The following is a 19358-nucleotide window of genomic DNA, read 5'->3' as shown; positions in this document are numbered from 1 at the left end:
TTCTAATATCCCTCCTCTTCGAAGGGGTGGAGGAGGGGGCATATTGCATTTCTGTCAGCGGAGTTGTGTGAGTGTGCATGTGCGTCCGTGGCAGGAGGAGGGGGCGGGGTCAAGTCATCAGACAATCAAATGTGCTTTTGAGGGGGGGAATGGCACATTCAATAAGTGAGAAGGGATAAATCGAAGTCTAAACATAATGTAAATAATTCACTTAAAATAATGGTAGTGTCTATTCTATCCTTACAACATATGGGAAGACAATTTAAATTACTTATATAATTGAACTAATTATATAATACAAATAAGGTGTCTTAAAAGTCGGTAGGGACATTTTGAGCATCCTGAAAAGTTGGTAGTGTTATGTCGCTACTGTCCCTATGCAAACCTACGACCTTGTTCAAAATATTATTAGAAGGCAGATTTTTCTTGATTTTGGTGAAAAATGACCAACTTTTAGATGTATGGGCTTAATAAGAACAAACAGTAATATTTACCGGTACTTAAAGTAAGTGGAGTAATCTAACGCATAAACCTGTTAACTAGTCTTTAACACTCATAACAAGATGGAGAAAATTATTTGACAAGATTTAAGAAAAATAATCTGATTAAGATGTTGCAAATTTGTAGTGTGGCAAATTTGGCAATTAGATCTCACGTGGGCCAGACTAGTTAATTTTTGGCCAAATAAGCTAACTAACTGGCTGCCATTGACGGCAGTCAACATCCAATCCATTTTGACTGGGAGGGGGTAAATTCGTCCTTCCAGTCAAAATGCGAATACAAGTGCCGTCAATGGCACTGGAAGATGAGAAATCACAGCCAGTCCTTCCAGTATAAGTGAATTGGATGTCTATCGTTGTCAATAGGCAGTGAGTTCATTTTGTGTCACTTCCAAGTAATTATATGATACTTACGGGTCACTTCCTGCAAATTTTAGATCATTTCCTGTTCATTTTTTGGACATTTTCGGGCTGCATCATGTTGATTTCGGGGCATCTCCAGGTTACTCCCTGATGATTTGATGTCATTTCCAGTTGGTTTTCAGGGCATTTTTGGGTCACTTGCTTGTTAACTTATTCACTGCCATTGATGGTGCTAGACGTTCAGTCCATTTTGACTGGGAGGTGACGAATGAACGAATGTAACTGGGGATACAAAAGTCAGCCAAGTGCAGTAGTGCACGCACTCGATAACACAAATCACAAATCTGTGGTTTTACGGCGCCAGTGTCAAAATAAAAGCATGTGATTTTGTATGTACACTATGAATGAGCTATAATGCGCCTGTTAGGCAGAACAACTCCGCTGGCTGAATGGTACCACCTGGCAGGCCGCTTCTGGTCAACGGGCCGTACATTTGACACCTCTGATCTAAAGTCTCCTGATTGTTAAATGTTTCTCCCTCCTAAAAATATTGACGGTGACAAGGAAGTTGATGCCATATTAACTCATTTGGCTGCCATTGACAGCACTGTTTTTAATCCAATTGACTTTATTTTATACTCCAATACTCTTTTTTTTTTCATTTTCCAATGCTCAAGTTACTTGCATATGAACAACTATGCCTTTTGGGAATGCTCATCTTATACCCAATCATGATACAGTGATCCCTCGCTACTTCGCGCTTCAAAGTTTGCGCCCTCAGTCCCGCGCAAATGTTTTTCAATTAAAAATAAATAAATACATAAATAAATGCAGTATTTTATAAAGCTGTCCCGATCCAATCACGTAGTCTCTCACTCTCGCCGCTTTTCTTGGTCATGTTGCTTATTAAAGTTAATAATGATTGACAGACGTTAAGGTTTGATCTTGCTAGAGATGCATGGAAGCAGAAACTTCTAAAACTGCATGCGTCAATCATTGTTAAACTTGCTGTGGTAACTCAAGTGAGCAGCTTGAGCAGCTTTAATAAAAACAAGCATTTTTCTACTTTATTCTTGTTTAAAAATAATTCAGTAGGACAGAAACATGTTTCAAACTTATCATAATTATTACAATTTAAATACTTAAAAAACATTTATTAAATTATATATTTACATAAATATATATATCTTTCATTTATATTTTGGTAAAAAATTGAAAAAACGTCTTCTATATACTATGTTTATATATCCTTCCAATGCTAAATCTGAATAAATGCATTTAACACACTCAAAAAAAAAAAAAAAAAAAAAAAAAAAGTTTTTGGTGTTCCGGGGGCGCTACTTCGCGGTTTTTGACTTACCGCTACGGGTTCTGGTCCACATTGACCACGAAAAACGAGGGATCACTGTATTTGTATCCAATTAAGCTGTTCACCAGGGACTATTCTACACAGGTGTTTTTTTAGCATTCCTCAAATTTTGGGAATGTGTTGCAGGAAAAAAAAAACAATTTGCAAAAAAACAAGAAACAAACACAACAAACAAAAAACAAGTTAGAAACTTTCGAGGTTTGGGGCATTTAAAATGTCATTGTATTTATGTATTCATGTATTCAACTGTGTTGAACATGGAGTGAAAGCAAAAATATGTGTGAGAATAAAAGAATTCTGTGTGAGAAAAATAATCTTAAAACTGCAAAGTAAGACTGCACATATTTGTGAGGTTTTTTTTTTGTTTTGTTTTGTTTTATGTGAAGTTGGAGAACAAGCCAGAGAGGAAAGCAGCATCAAAAAAGGGAAACATTGTAGCAAGTAGAGGTGGTAGAGAGTGATGAATGCTCCGACAGTAAAGAGCCCATCCATCAAGAAGCCCCATAACACTCTCATTAGTACATGCCCCAACCCCCACACGCACGGCACTTGACCCTGTCGATTTCCGGGGGCCGCTAATGCACCATGGGCATCGTAAAAGGAAGCTTTCTGTGCCTTTGCCAGTCAAGTGTAGACTCCTGATAGTGCCACTTAATCGGCCCAAACAAACATATTCGAGACTCAACAGGAAGTGATGTCGTACTGTGACGGCATGTACTAGTATACTTCATATTTTACTCATGAATCATAACAATTGCTTCATTGTGGCCTTTAATTTCAGAACTAGTCCGGCAGGATCTTTGATTTCGTGTGTTTGTGGCATATACAGTATGTGATTTATTTTACCTCTACTCTCCTTTCCACGCCAATGTAGTCGGCCTCTGATGGGATCAACACATGGAGCTCCGTCTCGTAGGCTCCTTCTCCTCTGTTTGCTGCAGTGATGGTCAACATGACCAAATTGTCGTCTCCAATCACCAGCTCAGAGTGGTCCCTATAAGGAATGGGATTTAATTTTTTTCTTACTCATGTATGCAGGGGTGAGGCAGAAGTTTAAATGAACCAATAAGGCCAAAGCCACATGAACCATTGGCAAGCTAGGTAATGAAAAAATCTTGCAAATTTTTGAAAAATAAAGGGCTCTTGTCTTTGAAGTAGCACGAAAATGTAGCCTTGCCCAAATCTCACATTTCATCATTGGAATCAAATCTAACTTTGACTGTCCCTGTCCCGGCCAATTAGACAAAAAGTATCTGAACCTATTGGAATTTCTCACATTTCTGCATAAAATCACCATCAAATGTGAGCTGATCTTTGTCAAAATCACACAAATGAAAAAACAGTGTCTGCTTTAACTAAAACCACCCAAACATTAATAGGTTTTCATATTTTAATGAGGACATTCTGCAAACAATGACAGAAGGGAAAAAAATAAGTAAGTGAACCATCACATTTATAATTATGTGGCCCCCCCTTTTGACAGCAATAACTTCAACCAGACGCTTCCTGTAGCTGCAGATCAGTTCGGCACATCGATCAGGACTAATCTTGGCCCATTCTTCTTTACTAAACTACTGTAGTTCAGTCAGATTCCTGGGATGTCTGGCATAAATCGCTGTCTTTAGGTCATGACACAGCATCTCAATGGGGTTGAAGTCTGGACTTTGACTTGGCCACTCCAGAACGTGTATTTTGTTCTTCTGAAACCATTCTGAAGTTGATTTACTTCTGTATTTTGGATCATTGTCTTGTTGCAGCATCCATCCTCTTTTTGGCTTCCACTGTATGACAGACGGCCTCAGGTTTTCCTGCAAAACATCCTGATAAACTTTTGAACTGATAAACTTCTGTGGCGTGTCCAAGTGCCTTTTTGCGAACATTAAACGAGCAATAATGATTTTTTTTTAGACAGCAGTGGCTTCCTCCGTGGAGTCCTCCCAAGAACACAATTCTTGGCCATAGTTTTACATATAGTTGATGTGTTCACGGAGATATTGGACTGTGCCAGTGATTTCTAGAAGTCTTTAGCAGACATTCTATGGCTCTTTTTTACCTCTTTGAGCATTCTGCGCTAAACTCTTGGCTTCAACTTTGGTGGACAGCCACTCCTTGGGAGGGAAGCCACAGTGCCAAACTCTCTCCTTTTATAGACAACTTCTATGACTGTGGATTGATGAACATCCAGACTTTTAGAGATGGTTTTGTATCCTTTCCCAGCTTTATACAAATGTGTTTTGGATCATTGTCTTGTTGCAGCATCCATCCTCTTTTTAGCTTCAGCTGTCTGACAGACGGCCTCAGGTTTTCCTGCAAAACATCCTGATAAACTTTTGAATTCGTTCTTCCATTAATGATTGCAACTTGTCTAGGCCCTGAGAGAGCAAAACAGCCCCAAATCATGATGCTCTCACCACCATGCTTCACGGTGTGGATGAGGTGTTGATGTTGGTGAGCTGTTCCATTTTTCCTCCACACATGATGTTGTGTGTTTCTCCCAAACAATTCAACTTTGGTTTCATCAGTCCACAAAATATTCTGCTAACACTTCTGTTGAGTGTCAAAGTGCCTTTTTGCGAACATTAAACGAGCAACAATGTTTTTTTAGACACCAATGGCTTCCTCCGTGGAGTCATCCCATGAAAACCATTCTTGGCCATAGTTTTACATATAGTTGATGTGTGCACAGAGATACTGGATTGTGCCAGTGATTTTTGTAGGTCTTTAGCAGACACTCTAGGGTTCTTTTTTTACCTCTCTGAGTATTCTGCGCTGAACTCTTGGCGTCATCTTTGGTGGACGGCCACTACTTGGGAGAGAAGCAACAGTGCCAAACTCTATTTTTAGACAACTTCTCTGACTGTCGATTGATGAACATCCAGGCTTTTAGAGATGGTTTTGTATCCTTTCCTGGCTTTATACAAATAAACAATCCTTGATCGCAGGTCTTAGGAGAGCTCTTTTGACCTAGCCATTATGCACATCAGACAATGCTTCTCATTAAGACAATTTTTACTAGGTGTGTGTTTTATAGTGGGCAGGGCAGCTTTAAACCACTCATCAGTGATTGGGCACACATTTGACTTAAAATTGTTTGGTAAAAATTGGTTTCAATTGCTCTTTAAGTCTCCTTAGGCAGAGGGTTCACTTAGGCTATGTTCATACTGCAGGTCTTAATTCACAAATCCCGATTTTTTTGTCATATCTGTTTTTTTGGCGTGCCCGTTCAGACTCCCTTTGTCCATTGAGACCGTTCAAGTATTACGCATGCGCACTAATTCGCAGTCCGACACGCGCTGAGCAAGAAGACCTGCATGTGCAGAGGCATCAAAACAAATTACCACACATGTTGGCTGTCAGCCGTCATTCCAGGGAGATCATATTTTGATTTCCAAAAAGAGGACACAAATCACAGACATAAATAATCCCCGTTTAGGCTTGTATTCAAAGTTTATATGGATCGATAGCATGCACAGACTGTCAGTGCATCTCACACACACATACGGGCAGTTTGCCCCGACCCTCGGCTGTGTAAGCAATCTTGAAATATTGGTCATATAGAGCAGAGAAAACCGATCATTCTCAGGCTTATCCTCAACCCATTTTTATTTTTTTATGACTGTTATCAAGTCCGACCCTTCCTAAAAAGCAGTGCTCAAGGCAAGCTAGGCGCTAACGCACAGCTGCACCGCTACCGTAGCGCGCAGTCTCTCTCGCTCTTAAAAGTCGTAATTGCTGCATGAATTCCAATTTGGGAGACTTGACAGTTCAGACCGCTCGCGACATTCTGGAAAAATGTGGCCCAGATCAGATTTAAACCACATACGAAAGTGACCCAGATCGGATTTGAAACGGTCCACTTCTATGCGACTTGTCCCGTTCAGACCGTCAAGTTAATGCCTCACTTGAGTCGAAAAACAAGAAAAAATCTGATTCGTGCATTAAGACCTGCAGTATGAACCTAGCCCTACTTATTTTTCTCCCTTCTGTCATTGTTTACATGCTATCCTCATTAAAATGTATATTATTTATATAATATTATGACCTATAAATGTTTGGGTGGTTTTAGTTAAAGTAGACACTATTTTTAAATCTGTGTGTTTTTGACAAAGATCAGATCACATTTGATGGTGATTTTGTGCAGAAATGTGTGAAATTCCAAAATGTTTACTTTTTCACACCACTGTATCAACTACTAACCATAGATGGGAAATACCAAACTTTGGTATTTCGTTACTGTATTCGAGAAGATGTTTTCTGGTACTGAAGTACAGTATACTAGTACTAGTCCTTCTCAAAAAATTAGCATATTTAAAGTTCATTATTTTCTGTAATGTACTGATAAACATTAGACTTTCATATATTTTAGATTCATTCCACACAAATTAAGTTGTTAAAGCCTTTTATTGTTGTAATATTGATGATTTTGGCAAAAAAGTCAAGAAAAAACAAAAATCCCTATTTCAAAAAATTAGCATATCATGAAAAGGTACTCTAAAGAAGCTACTAACCTAATCATCTGAATCAACGAATTAACTCAAAACCCCTGTGAAAGATTCCTGAGGCTTTTAAAACTCCCAGCCTGGTTCATTACTTAAGACCGCAATCAGTGGCAAGACTGCCGACCTGACTGCTGTCCAGAAGGCCATCATTGACACCCTCAAGCAAGAGGCTTAGACACAGAAAGAAATTTCTAAGCGAATAGGCTGTTCCCAGAGTGCTTTATCAAGGCACCTCAGTGGGAAGTCTGTGGGAAGGAAAAAGTGTGGCAGGAAACGCTGCACAAACAGAAGAGGTGACCGCACCCTGAGAAAGATTGTGGAGAAGGGCCGATTCCAGACCTTGGGGGACCTGCAGAAACAGTGGACTGAGTCGTGAGTAGAAACATCCAGAGCCACCGTGCACAGGCGTGTGCTGGAAATGGCCAACAGGTGCCGCATTCTCCATGTCAAGCCACTTTTGAACCTGAAACAGCGGCAGAAGCGCCTGACCTGGGCTACAGAGAAGCAGCAATGGACTTGCCGCTCAAATTTTGCATGTCATTCGGAAACCAAGGTGCCAGAGTTTAGAGAAGGACTGGGGAGAAGGTAATGCCAAAATGCCTGAAGTCCAGTTTCAAGTACCCACAGTCAATGATGGTCTGGGGTGCCATGTCAGCTGCTGGTGTTGGTCTACTGTGTTTTATCAAGGGCAGGGTCAATGCAGCTAGCGATCAGGAGATTTTGGAGCACTTCATGCTTCCATCTGCTGAAAAGCTTTATGCAGATGAAGATTTCATTTTTCAGCACGACCTGGCACCTGCTCACAGTGCCAAAACCACTGGTAAATGGTTTCCTGACCATGGTTACTATGCTGAATTTGCCTGCAAACTCTCCTGACCTGAACCCCATAGAGAATCTGTGGGATATTGCGAAAAGGAAGTTGAGAGACACCAGACCAAACACTGTGGATGAGCTTAAGGCCGCTATCGAAGCATCCTAGGCCTCCATAACACCTCAGCAGTGCCACAGGCTGATTGCATCCATGCCACGCCGCATTGAAGCAGTCATTTCTGCAACAGTATTCCAGACCAAGTATTGAGTGCATAGCTGATATAACTAATTGAAGGTTGACTTTTTTTTGTATTTAAAAAAACACTTTTGTGTATTGGTCGGATGAAATATGCTAAATTTTTGAGATAGGGATTTTTGGGTTTTCTTGACTTTTTTGCCAAAATCATCAATATTAAAACAATAAAAGGCTTTTAACTATTTCAGTTGTGTGTAATGAATCTAAAATATATGAAAGTCTAATGTTTATCAGTACCAGTGTTGTTAATCTTACTGAAAAAAAGTAATTAATTATAGTTATAAATTACTTCTCCCAAAAAGTAATTGCGTTAGTAACTCAATTACCTGAATGTAAGAGTAATTAGTTACTTGGCAAAGTAATTGGTGATAATTACTTTTTTTTTTTTTCCCCTCAAAAAAAAACAAACAAAAAAACCAAAAAAAACCCTAATAAAAACATTGGCCACACGATGGGAAGTTTTTTGTGAAGGTTTTTGGTACAATTGGCCCGAGCCCAATTATTTACCCTAATTTACCCTTTACCCTGAATCAACTGTTAAAAGTTGTTAAAATTGCTCCCATTATTGCATTTGTTGCCTTCTCTCTACTTTCGACATATGAAAGTTTTAAAACTGTTTCATCATTTAAAGATAGATTCAAGTCAAGATTTTGCCGATTTAGAAGTATTTTAGATTAAAAGTTACTTAGGTTCGCTAGGAAGGTTCTCTACAACAGAGCCGTCCTGAAAAGTCTACTGCTTTAAGATGGCGGCTGTCTACTAACTCATTTAGTGCCATGTCTGTCATTTTGCATCTAGTTATATCTATGTACAGTAGATGTGATATCTACCATGTCTACCATAACATGCGGGCGTAGTTTGTTGGCTATCGGCTACAACATGTATTATTGGAGCTACCTGGCATCGCGTTTGCTCGGCGTCACAACTTTCTTGCCTCCTCCCTACTCCTGCTCTGCTCTGTCGTCTCGGTGAGTCCGTCTCCCTCAGACTTTTCGACCAATATAGTAACGCATAGTAACGCATGCTTTTCCGTCCTCAGTAACGGTAACGGCGTTGCCAAGATGAGAAAAGTAATTAATTAGATTACCCACTACTGAAAAAAATAACGCCGTTAGTAACGCCGTTATATTGTAACGCCGTTATTAACAACACTGATCAGTACATTAGAGAAAATAATGAACTTTATCACAATATGCAAATTTTTAGGAAGGGCTAGTATATTAGCCTACATTTTACTAATAGCAGTTTAACACTAACATCTGTACTTTTTACTTGGTACATTTTCAAAATAGGGCGGTTACATAATACATGAAAATGATTATAATGATAGATGAGACATGGAAGGAGAAGCTCCCTTAGCTCTTTTCAGGTTTCGCCAATCTTATGAAGTGTAACTTCTGGTCGACCATATCCCAGCTTGCAATTGGCTCGTTATCAATGTATGACATGGCATGCAATTGGTTGAAAAAAAACCCAGCAACATACACTACATGGCTATATAAACATAGGTAGATATGGCATGCACCCTGCGGGCTACAATCTACTAGACCATTTATGTTGTATTTTCAGGCTTCTGATTTGTTAAAAGAAAAAGCTTTTTTTCAAGTAGAAAGCATTTTTCTAGTCCCATTGATGTATGATTTTTTTTTAAAACTCAAAAGTGTAGCTTTTGGTTTTTAAGTCAAGTGTGTTGAAGATATACATTATTAACCAATGACTGTCACTGACAGCAATAGATGTCCAATCCAATTTGACTGAGAGTGACTGGTAGCGATCGATGACCATTTGATCGTTTCCAGCTCCTCCCAGTCAAAATGGATCGGGCGTCTATTGCTGTTAATGGGTGCTTTCAAAAACAATTTCATTCTTTTACTAACTACCACAACAGATAACCTGGGCTGGCAGTGAATGAGTCAAAAATATCTGCGTACACGCGATCTTCAAAAATATGACACGTGTAATCCAAGCATTTGTGAAATCGACTGCTCTTGACCTCAACTTGTGTACATGTACTGTATTTGTCAGTCAGTAGTGGGTGACAGGATGTTTGTATAACGTTTCCATGGGGATAGCGTGCATCTGGAAGCACTACTGAGAGAACGCTGGTCCGCACACGGGACACACATTATAATCTCCACATGGTATAGGGAACAACAATGCGCAACTCTAATGTTTTCTCATTGTTTGAGGAGTAACAGATTTTTGTGTGTGGCTGTGCGTTTTTTTGATTTGTTCCATGTTTGTCGGTCGAGGTCTTACATGCTGGCAGAAAGATGGAGATCCGGGATGCAAATATTGTCGTCACCACAGTCCAGCAGAATGTAAGCCTGAGAGGAAAAGGAGGGGCATCATGAGGAAATGTAAAGGCTACACTGGATTTTGTCATACAAATAGAGCAAAAATGTTGAGTTTCCATACAGGCACAGGCACTGAATTGTGCTAGGTAAGTTTTGGAGTACACAGTTGACTAGTTGACAACCACTAGTAGACAACCATGATTCACACTCACATCCACCCATATGGGAAATTTAGAGTCTTGCTTTGGAACATGGGAGGAAGTCGGATACCTGAAGAAAACCCACATGAAACCCCAAGCAGGAAGGCCGGAGCCAAGATTCGTATCTGAAACCCGAACCCAAAACCATGGTGCTAACCACTAATCAAACTGTTCTTTTGTGTTCATGCTCACGTGTTCTTGGAGGAAGGTGCTGCTATAGTAGTTTAGGACTGGTGGAAGCTGCTGGCCCCGAGAGGGAGGAGCCAAACTGTAGTTCAGAGCCAATGAGATTGGAGTCAATTTGTCCCGGAACTCATCTTCCTCCTGTGGAGAAAGATGAACCAACATATAGTCAAAAGTGACAATAAGAAGAACAGCTGGTCTACTTGAGTGGACAGTGTGCTTCTTCTCCGGTCCGCTCACTTTCAGGTAAATGATGTAGCTTAAGCAAGCCTGTGGATGGTCGTGGCCCAACGTTAAGAGACCAGTGAGCTGAGGCTGCTGAGTGTCCAAGAAGAGGACTCGCTTCACACCTCCTCGGACACCTTTCAACCAATCCAAATGCAACTCGGCTCTAAGGTCTGAGAGGAATTGATGGACAAAGATGCAGGAAAGATGTTATACAGGTGCTGCTCGGAGCCGGCTGTGGGAGTGTTCCGACAAATTTTTAATTAATTAATTAATTAATTCAACATTTATTTATTTCAATATTTATTTATTTCATTCTTGCACTTTCGTTCCCCTTGTGGCTGCAGGAAATAATTTGATCCGTCTTTGGCTCATCAAACTGGGTGGGGTTTGAGTTGAGAGAATCAAGCTACATGGCTCTGGATAGCTAGTGCTCCTTCCTTTCTAACATGGCAGCAATTGCTGTGGTTTGCGTGAGCTCCCTCTCACGATAAACCCTTTTCTAAGCCACGTGCTCAGGGTCCGAATTTCCTGTGTCAACGTGTTCTGCTAAGTCTAACGTGTCCGTTATTAAATCCCGAGAAAGCTCATGCAGAACCTCAGCAATCGCCGCCATGACTTACTCAGCTCAAACCCCGCCTAGTTCACGCCCGCCCACCGAGTTTGATGAGCCAATAACAGATAAAATTATTTCATGCGGCCACAGGCGGAACAAGAGTGCAAGAATGAAATAAATAAAAAGTGAAATAAATAATTGTTGAAATAAATAATGAAATAAATAAATAAAAATTGAAATTAATATATAAATGTTGAAATAAATAAATATTGGAATCAATAAATAAATGTTCAAATACATAAATAAAAGTGGAAATAAATGTTGAAATAATTAAATAAAAATTAAAATAAATCAATAAAAAGTGAAAAAAATAAATAAAAAGTAAAATAAATAAATATAAATTCAAATAAACAAATAAATATTGAAATAAATAAATACATGTTGAAATTAAATATTGAAATAAATGAAATATTGAAAAAGAAGCATTTAAATGATACATTTAATAATTTATTTGTGTATTTAGTTATTTAATTTTTGCACTCCTGGTCCTCCATATCCGGCGTCGCCCCAGCAGCTAATCAAAGCTCATCAACAATAGTATATAAACGTAGGCTATTCAAGAGAAGGGCGCCGAGGTATTGTCTTGGTGATCGCCATTTGACACATCGCAGTCTAGTCTCTATGCATTCACTTCTTTTGCCCCTATGTGGGGTTTTTGTTCATCTGCTGTTCTCGTTTGTATCCTCTACCTTGTGCAGGTATTTGAGTGTTTTATTCTGTCATTTTGGCTCTCTGTCTATCACCTTAGTTACCCTCGAGTTAGTATTGTTGAGCCCTGTCGACCTGCTGTCGCGGACGCATTTTGTTGTTCCACTTTTCCGCGATTGCGTGTTTTTTTGTTTTGTATCAAATAAACCCTTGTATGAATCCCTCAGTTATTGTCTGCTTCGAGATCCAACCTTGTTTCTGCATTTGCGGAGCTTAACAATCATGGTCAAAGGTAAATTAGCTTATATTTGTATAGTGCTTTTGTACCTAATGTACTCATAGCGCTTCAACGCTCATTCATTTCCTCATTTATATATCGATGATGCAGCATCAGGAGCAATGTGGGATTCGATATCTTGCTGAAGGATACACCAACATGGGCAACAGGAGGGGTTATGGAAGTCACGGAAAAAATGTGACAAAAACTGCTTGTGCCATAAAATAATTGCACTAAACCATAGCAAATGCAAATGTCTGCATTTAAATACTACTTTATTTGTATATCGCTTGCTTGATTAAACACCAAACTACCCAATCACGTGCTCAAATACACTGTACTTGATGTGACGTGGGACGAGAAGCAACTCAACAACATCTCTTGTACATAGAGTATGTAGGTATATATTAGTATATATTAGGGCTGCCAAATGATTAAATTTTTTAATCAAGTTAATCACAGCTGAAAAATTAATTCATCGTAATTGATTGCAATTCAAACCATCACTAAAATATGCCATATTTTTCTGTAAATTATTGTTGGAATGGAAAGATAAGACACAAGACCGATATATACATTCAACATACTGTACATAAGTACTGTATTTGTTTATTATAGCAATAAATCCACAAGATGGCATTAACATTCTTGCTGTCAAAGGGATCCACAGATAGAAAGACTTGTAGTTCTTAAAAGACCAATGTTATTACAAGTTATAGTAATTTTTTTAATGTTTTCGTTTTACGGTAATAAATTTGTAACATTTTCAATCAAAAAATCGACTAGTTCAGACCTAAAATTTGATAACCATCTAAAGTCCGTCACTAAATCCGCTTATTACCACCTAAAAAATATAACCAGAATTAAGGGGCTTCTGACTCAACAAGACATGGAAAAACTTATGCATGCATTCATTTTCAGCAGATTGGACTATTGCAACGGTATATTTACAGGTCTTGATAAAAAATCATTCAGGAAGCTGCAGCTAGTACAGAATGCTGCAGCCAGAGTCCTCACAAATACAAGGAAGCTGGACCACATTACAACGGTTTTGAAATCGCTACACTGGCTTACAGTGAGTCAAAGGATAGACTATAAAATACTACTGCTCGTCTACAAAACACTTAATGGCCTTGGACCAAAATACATGCTTGACTTGTTAGATTCCTATGAGACATCTAGACCCCTAAGGTCGTCTGGAACCGGTCTTCTGCATGTTCCAAGAACAAGAACCAAGCAGGGTGAGGCAGCATTTAGTTATTATGCTCCTCACCTCTGGAACAAGTTACCTGAACGTCTGAAGTATGCTCAAACTGTTAGCTCTTTTAAATCAGGGCTAAAAACGCTTTTGTTTAGCACTGCATATCCATAACTGGCTATACATTTCAATCTACCTGCTTTCTATTTCTCTTGTGCTTATCTCCATTGCTGATTTCAATTATTATTATTAGTAGTAGTAGTTTTTGTTTTATTTTTATTTCTGTTTTATTTTTATTTATTTATTTTTATTCTATTTGTGATTAAATGCGATCTTTTGTCTTGGTTTTTACGTTGTATTGATTTAAATGTGATTTTTATGATCTTCATGTGATGTAAAGCACTTTGAATTGCCTTGTGCCTTTTGTTGTGCTTTCACTAAATGATACTTATGTTTGTTGTGAAGGAGTTGCCGAAACTTATGCCAATAAACAGCCCGGTACAATGAACGCCTGTGTCCACTCGCCTTCCTCTGCCTCTTAGCTCTAAATGTGCATAAAAACGGCGTCATTGTAATCTGTTTGAGGCAATGCATGAGCAGGTCATTCCGCGCATGTGTTAAATGCGTCAAATATTTTAATGTGATTAATTAAGAAAATCAATTACCGCCAGTTAACGCGATAAATTTACATATATATATATATATATATATATATATATATATATATATATATATATATATATATACACACACATTATACTGTATATCCACTGTATATAGTATATACTGTATTAGTATACAGGGTGACCCAAAAAAAAGTTTACACTCAGTTGACTGCTTGTTTAAAAGCCATTGAAACATATCTAAATAGGTTGTCATGCTTAAGTGATTCATTAAGGTCACTCAATGCAGCTGGTAATCTCTCGTCTCTACAATTTCTGTGCTTCTGCTGAAAATGAAGAAAACTTAAACTGTACCTGAATTGCTGCATGCCGGTCTGACACCTACTGAGATTGCAGCAAATCTGAGAATATCCAGATGTGCAGTCTACAAAGTTAAAAAGATGCTGAAAGATACTGGAACAGCCTCACGAAAACCTGTGTCTGGAAAACCCGATCTGTGCGGACCAAAAAGTTGATTGACAAGGTGATATGTGGCCACCCCAGAGTCCAGATCTCAATCCCCTAGATTATAGCATATGGGCAACTGTGGAGGACAGTGCCTGTAAGAAGCCACAAACTTCTGTGGCAGCCTTGGAGAGGTCCATTGTTAGATCTTGGGAAAAGATGACAGCATCCTACATAAAGAAGACCTGTCAAGCGTTCCACAGGCGCCTGGAGGCTGTTGTGACACTTAAGGGAGGACACACTGAAAAATAGAGTGTACTGTACATGTTCTTTACAATAATGTATAATTTGTGATTACATTCTAATTTTAATATGAATAAACATGGCATGTAAGTTGTATTATGGCAGTGTAAACTTTTTTTTGGGTCATCCTGTATTGTATGTATGGCTGAGCAGAAACTTGCTTACCCACAGAGCTTGGGATGGCTACTCCACTCACTTCTGCACACACATCCACCTTCAGGCTGCAAGATAAGTGATGTAGAGTTAATGTTGCGTATAGTGTTTAATGTATACAAGCTAAAGGATTTATTCCAGGTAATTTATTAGGAGTTCATTCCTCTGAGAATTTTATTTTAAATAAACAGACATGGGAACCTAGGTAACTGTTCCCCATTTCCTTTATTTATGTGTTTATCAATATAAGCACATGTGTGTGTTATCACCTCCTTAAATCAAGGAAACAGTTAAGTGAGTCCAACATGGGGAGCTGTTAATGTCTCATAATCTAAGCAAGTGTGGAATCATGACCGAGTTAAAGCTAAGCTTCATGGGGCATTTTTTGCTTGGTTCCACTTCAAAAATTCTAATGAGTTCATTGTACATATTGAGCTTGCCTATGTCGGTGCCATGCTCAGTAATTAAGAGCTGGGCTTCCCAAATATAATAAATATGTGATGCAGATGCTTTAAATGCACATACTAAAATACAAACCTTTAAAAAATACCCCCCTTTGAGTCAATTTGAAATATTTTTTTGACCAGGTGGTATTTTGAGTGTTGCATGTGTTTTATGTATTAAGGTGGGTGTGCTTCAAAGTGATTCTAGTAATTGGTGTGTGCATGTTTGTGTGTGTGGCATACTGCACATATAGAACATAACCTTGGCACTTTCTTTGTCATGACAACAAACTATATGGCACTGTTCCCAAAAATGCATCTGCGTTTTATCACCAAAACACATTGTTATTATTAGACATGCTTACTGTACCCTCTCACCCTGGCCACATTTAATGAGTGAGAACTTTTAAAACATTTTACACCACAGCTTCAGCCTCCTTCTCCTCTTCATAAACATTAGATAAGCATTTCTTTCTTTTTTTTTTTTTTAAATGCTGTGACCAATAGTTATAGCCGGGCCTCCATCTGTTTTGCTTTTACAAAAACAGTAAATAACAGCCAGTCGTAGTCCCAAGGGATGCATGCTTGGAAGCAGAAAAAAAATCAAAACAACAATTGATTGGATCATTCTTTTCAAAATTCATAAAAAATAAACTGGAATGCATTGTTCGCATTGAAAAAAAAAAAATTGGGATTAGTTTCGGTACTTTTAGTGGGGAGACCACAAACTACTGCAGGAAAAAAAATGATATAGCTGAGAGAATCTACAGCTTGCTCCTATTAAAATGTGTTTTAAATAAATATCAATAACAAATGTTGTATGTACCACTGATTTAAACGGCCTTTTTACCGTAAACTCCTATAACAAAGATTAATGCAAAGCAGAAGCGCAAGCATGGTCGATTAATTAACGATTACTGTAAATGTTTGCATGATATAATCACATAATCCAATAAGCAACACAGGCTCTAGCAGTTGTCACTTGAAATGATTGACTTTGAGTCTTGTGAATGGTTAAATTCTGTAAAATAAAATAATAGATTTGCTTCTGAATATGTTTGAAAATAATTAGGGTAGTACAAAGACTCAGAACTATGTAGAACTCAATTGTGGTAATAGACACTAGCCTCAAAATGTTACTACCCATGTTAGTTTTCCTTATTAGAAAACCCGTTGGAAGGTCACAAATGTTACTACCCATTTTAGTTTTCCTTATTAGAAAACCCGTTAGAAGGTCGCAAGTTCTCGCTCACTTTTTTCTTGTTGTAGTTGTTACTGGTGTTGGAGAGGACACTTATAAAAATTGCTAATAGTCTGTTATTCGTAGATAGATCAGAATTACAATTTAATAGATATATTCTAGCGATGTATACATGTCGAGCCTCAAAACTGGTATTTCATTTTTTTTGGTATCAAAGCTAATTGATTACAATAATTAATTGCAGACTTATTATTGCCTGTAAGTTCTGAAATAGCCAGTAGAAGGGGCTGCAGAATACAAGCCTTTATCTTTGATGCAAGCATTATCGGATTGTAAATCACTCTTTGACACACTCTTGTTGAGATTATGCTGCACATACATACTGTACATATGGCAAATGGTAAATGGAGAGTACTTATATAGCGCATTTATCTACATTGTTACAATGCCCAAAGCGCCTTACATTGGCACACATTCACACACCATTGGTGCTGCTGCCAACCCATTGGGGGCAAATTAGGGTTCAGCGCCTTGCCCAAGGGCACTTCGACAGCGGGTAGTCGTAGCTGGGAATTGAACCGCTGACACTTCGGTCCCAGGACAACTCAAGCTACCAACTACGCCACAGCCGCCCGTACATACATACGTACATGTACAGTATACCGTATATAAAAAACTTTATATACCACACTATATGTAAAATATTACTGTATATATCACTTTGTGTTGCATGCATATACAGTATACTGTTTTCCTTATATACACAAAAATATATTGTATTTCGGCATTGAACCTTTATAGCAAAAAACAATTGAGAAGACTTTTGTTCATTACCTTGCTCTCATGGATGCACCCAATGGAAACTCAATAGGAATTGAGCCTTTGCTTTAAAATGTCGGTTTGAAAAAACAGAGATGCCGTCTATGTGCATGTGTGATTGACTGTACATGTGTTGTAACACATGCAAAAACGAGATCTGGCTTGTTGTCATGAATTTCAATCAAGTGGTAGACACAAAAGAAGGTGGATGATAGGCTGGATGGGCTCCGACATTGGTTCCTCTGCTAAAGTTTGACTAGTTTACCTGTATATGAATCGGAAAAAAAAAAAAAAAAAATCCAATACAAAGGAAGGAAGGACTACCCGTTCGACTGACACTATCTTATGCACCTCTACTTAGTAGTTAACAAAGGTTTTACAGTTACATCTTTATCCTATGTAGAAAAATGATTAAAAACCCTAACAATCCTTAGATGTTGCACTGAATTTTCCTTTGTTGATTGGCTGGGAGAAAATACACGAGCTTAATGAACAATATTTAAGATACAAAATCCCCTTGCATGTTCTCAATGTGTGGCATATTTGTGCCTATTGTTACAACAACACACAAACAAACCTAACATTCGTTCACCTCTTGACCCGAGGGAGTCTCCTCAATTCGTTACTTTTGTCTGCTGCTGTTTGATTACTGTGAGGGTGTGTGTGTGTATGTCAGGGCATATCTGATTCCATACCTTCGAACCAACTTTGAGCCTGTTTATTTGAATTAAGTGAGTATTATTATGACACAGCTCCAGTTTAGTGCTTTTTGTCAATCAGTCTCAAATCTCTAGTCCCGCCTCAGCTGCCGCCAACACTCACACACCACCGCACCATCATGGCAGCGAGCCCAGCACACTTCTCTTGTCTAAACAGTCCCGCTTCCAGTCTTAATATGTTGGGACCAATGCTAGATGTAGCTGAAGCAGTGGGAGATTTTCAACTCGGGCCTCACTCAACTATCCAAATTGACCACATGGGGAAAACAATATATTGAAAATAGGATTATAAGGTTTCAGATTAATTTACTCCCTAAAGGTTATATGAAATATTGTTTGGATATGCATTTGATCCGAGATATGCTAAAATAGAGGTGAAGTATTTGTCCTAGTGTGTGTGATCGTGTGTTGTAATTGTCCATGCGTTACACAGTGTGTGTTATGGTCCTGTATAAGCAGCATGATTCCAGGCACATTCGGGATTCATTACAGCTGTAGCAGTTCCAATTAGATGCATGTTTGGTTAAGACTTTGATCTTTTCTGGTTTTAAATCACAAGTCCTTTTAAAAAAAATTGAAACTTTTTAAATTGTCCTTCCTTTAAGCACACGTGGTTCATTTGACTTTCCTAGGAAGATAACGGAGAAAGGAGTAATGTGGCAATATTAGGGATAGCTTTGGATTGGTCACATTCTAAGATGTTAATGACCGAGTTCAATTCTTATAGTTTAACTTAAAGCGGTAGTTCAATATTTTTGGCATTAGGCTTACTCTTTGAGTTAGCGGAGTTTAACTAGTTGGTGGAGTTGATTTCAACAAATTCTGTGCAGTTTGCAAGTTATTTGTTAGTTTGAGGGCTCCGGAGTTGCTAAGCTAGTGCGAGTCAATGGGACCTTCCAGCATGCCGATAAAAAATGATACAGATCTACGAACAGATCCAACATACACAAATAAATTCAAAACACAGATCATTGTTCCAAAACAATCGTGCAGCCAAAACAATGTCACACCAACTGACGTAATTCCTTTCATTCTGCAGGACTATTTTTTTAAAGATACGTAATACCACCACAATAGAGAGGAGTGCTTCGGCCACTCGTGCTCACGCTGCATTCGAGGAAGGTGGGAAGTCGGACTTATCCCACTCGGAGGTTACCAGTTGCGACCTCAAAGCGTTCCAAGCGAATGTAAACAGCAAAGATGGCTGATCAC

General features: G+C 38.6%; 1 protein-coding gene across 3 annotated transcripts in view; it reads right to left on the bottom strand.

Moving 5' to 3' along the window:
• The window catches only part of itga8 (integrin, alpha 8), a 103094-nt gene that overhangs the window by 21060 nt on the left and 62676 nt on the right, over window positions 1-19358 (bottom strand). For all 3 annotated transcript variants that reach the window (XM_057833181.1, XM_057833184.1, XM_057833183.1), the window contains 5 exons: window positions 14977-15032; window positions 10718-10875; window positions 10487-10618; window positions 10057-10124; window positions 3079-3226 (listed from right to left, as the gene is read on the bottom strand). In XM_057833181.1, the coding sequence (XP_057689164.1) occupies window positions 3079-3226; window positions 10057-10124; window positions 10487-10618; window positions 10718-10875; window positions 14977-15032 (562 nt within the window). The remainder of the gene's footprint in view (window positions 1-3078; window positions 3227-10056; window positions 10125-10486; window positions 10619-10717; window positions 10876-14976; window positions 15033-19358) is intronic.

This window comes from Corythoichthys intestinalis, chromosome 4, assembly GCF_030265065.1.
Source record: "Corythoichthys intestinalis isolate RoL2023-P3 chromosome 4, ASM3026506v1, whole genome shotgun sequence".
Classification (NCBI taxonomy): domain Eukaryota; kingdom Metazoa; phylum Chordata; class Actinopteri; order Syngnathiformes; family Syngnathidae; genus Corythoichthys; species Corythoichthys intestinalis.
The sequence above is the reverse complement of the archived record's forward strand: the minus strand, read 5'-3'. Positions and strand labels throughout refer to the sequence as shown.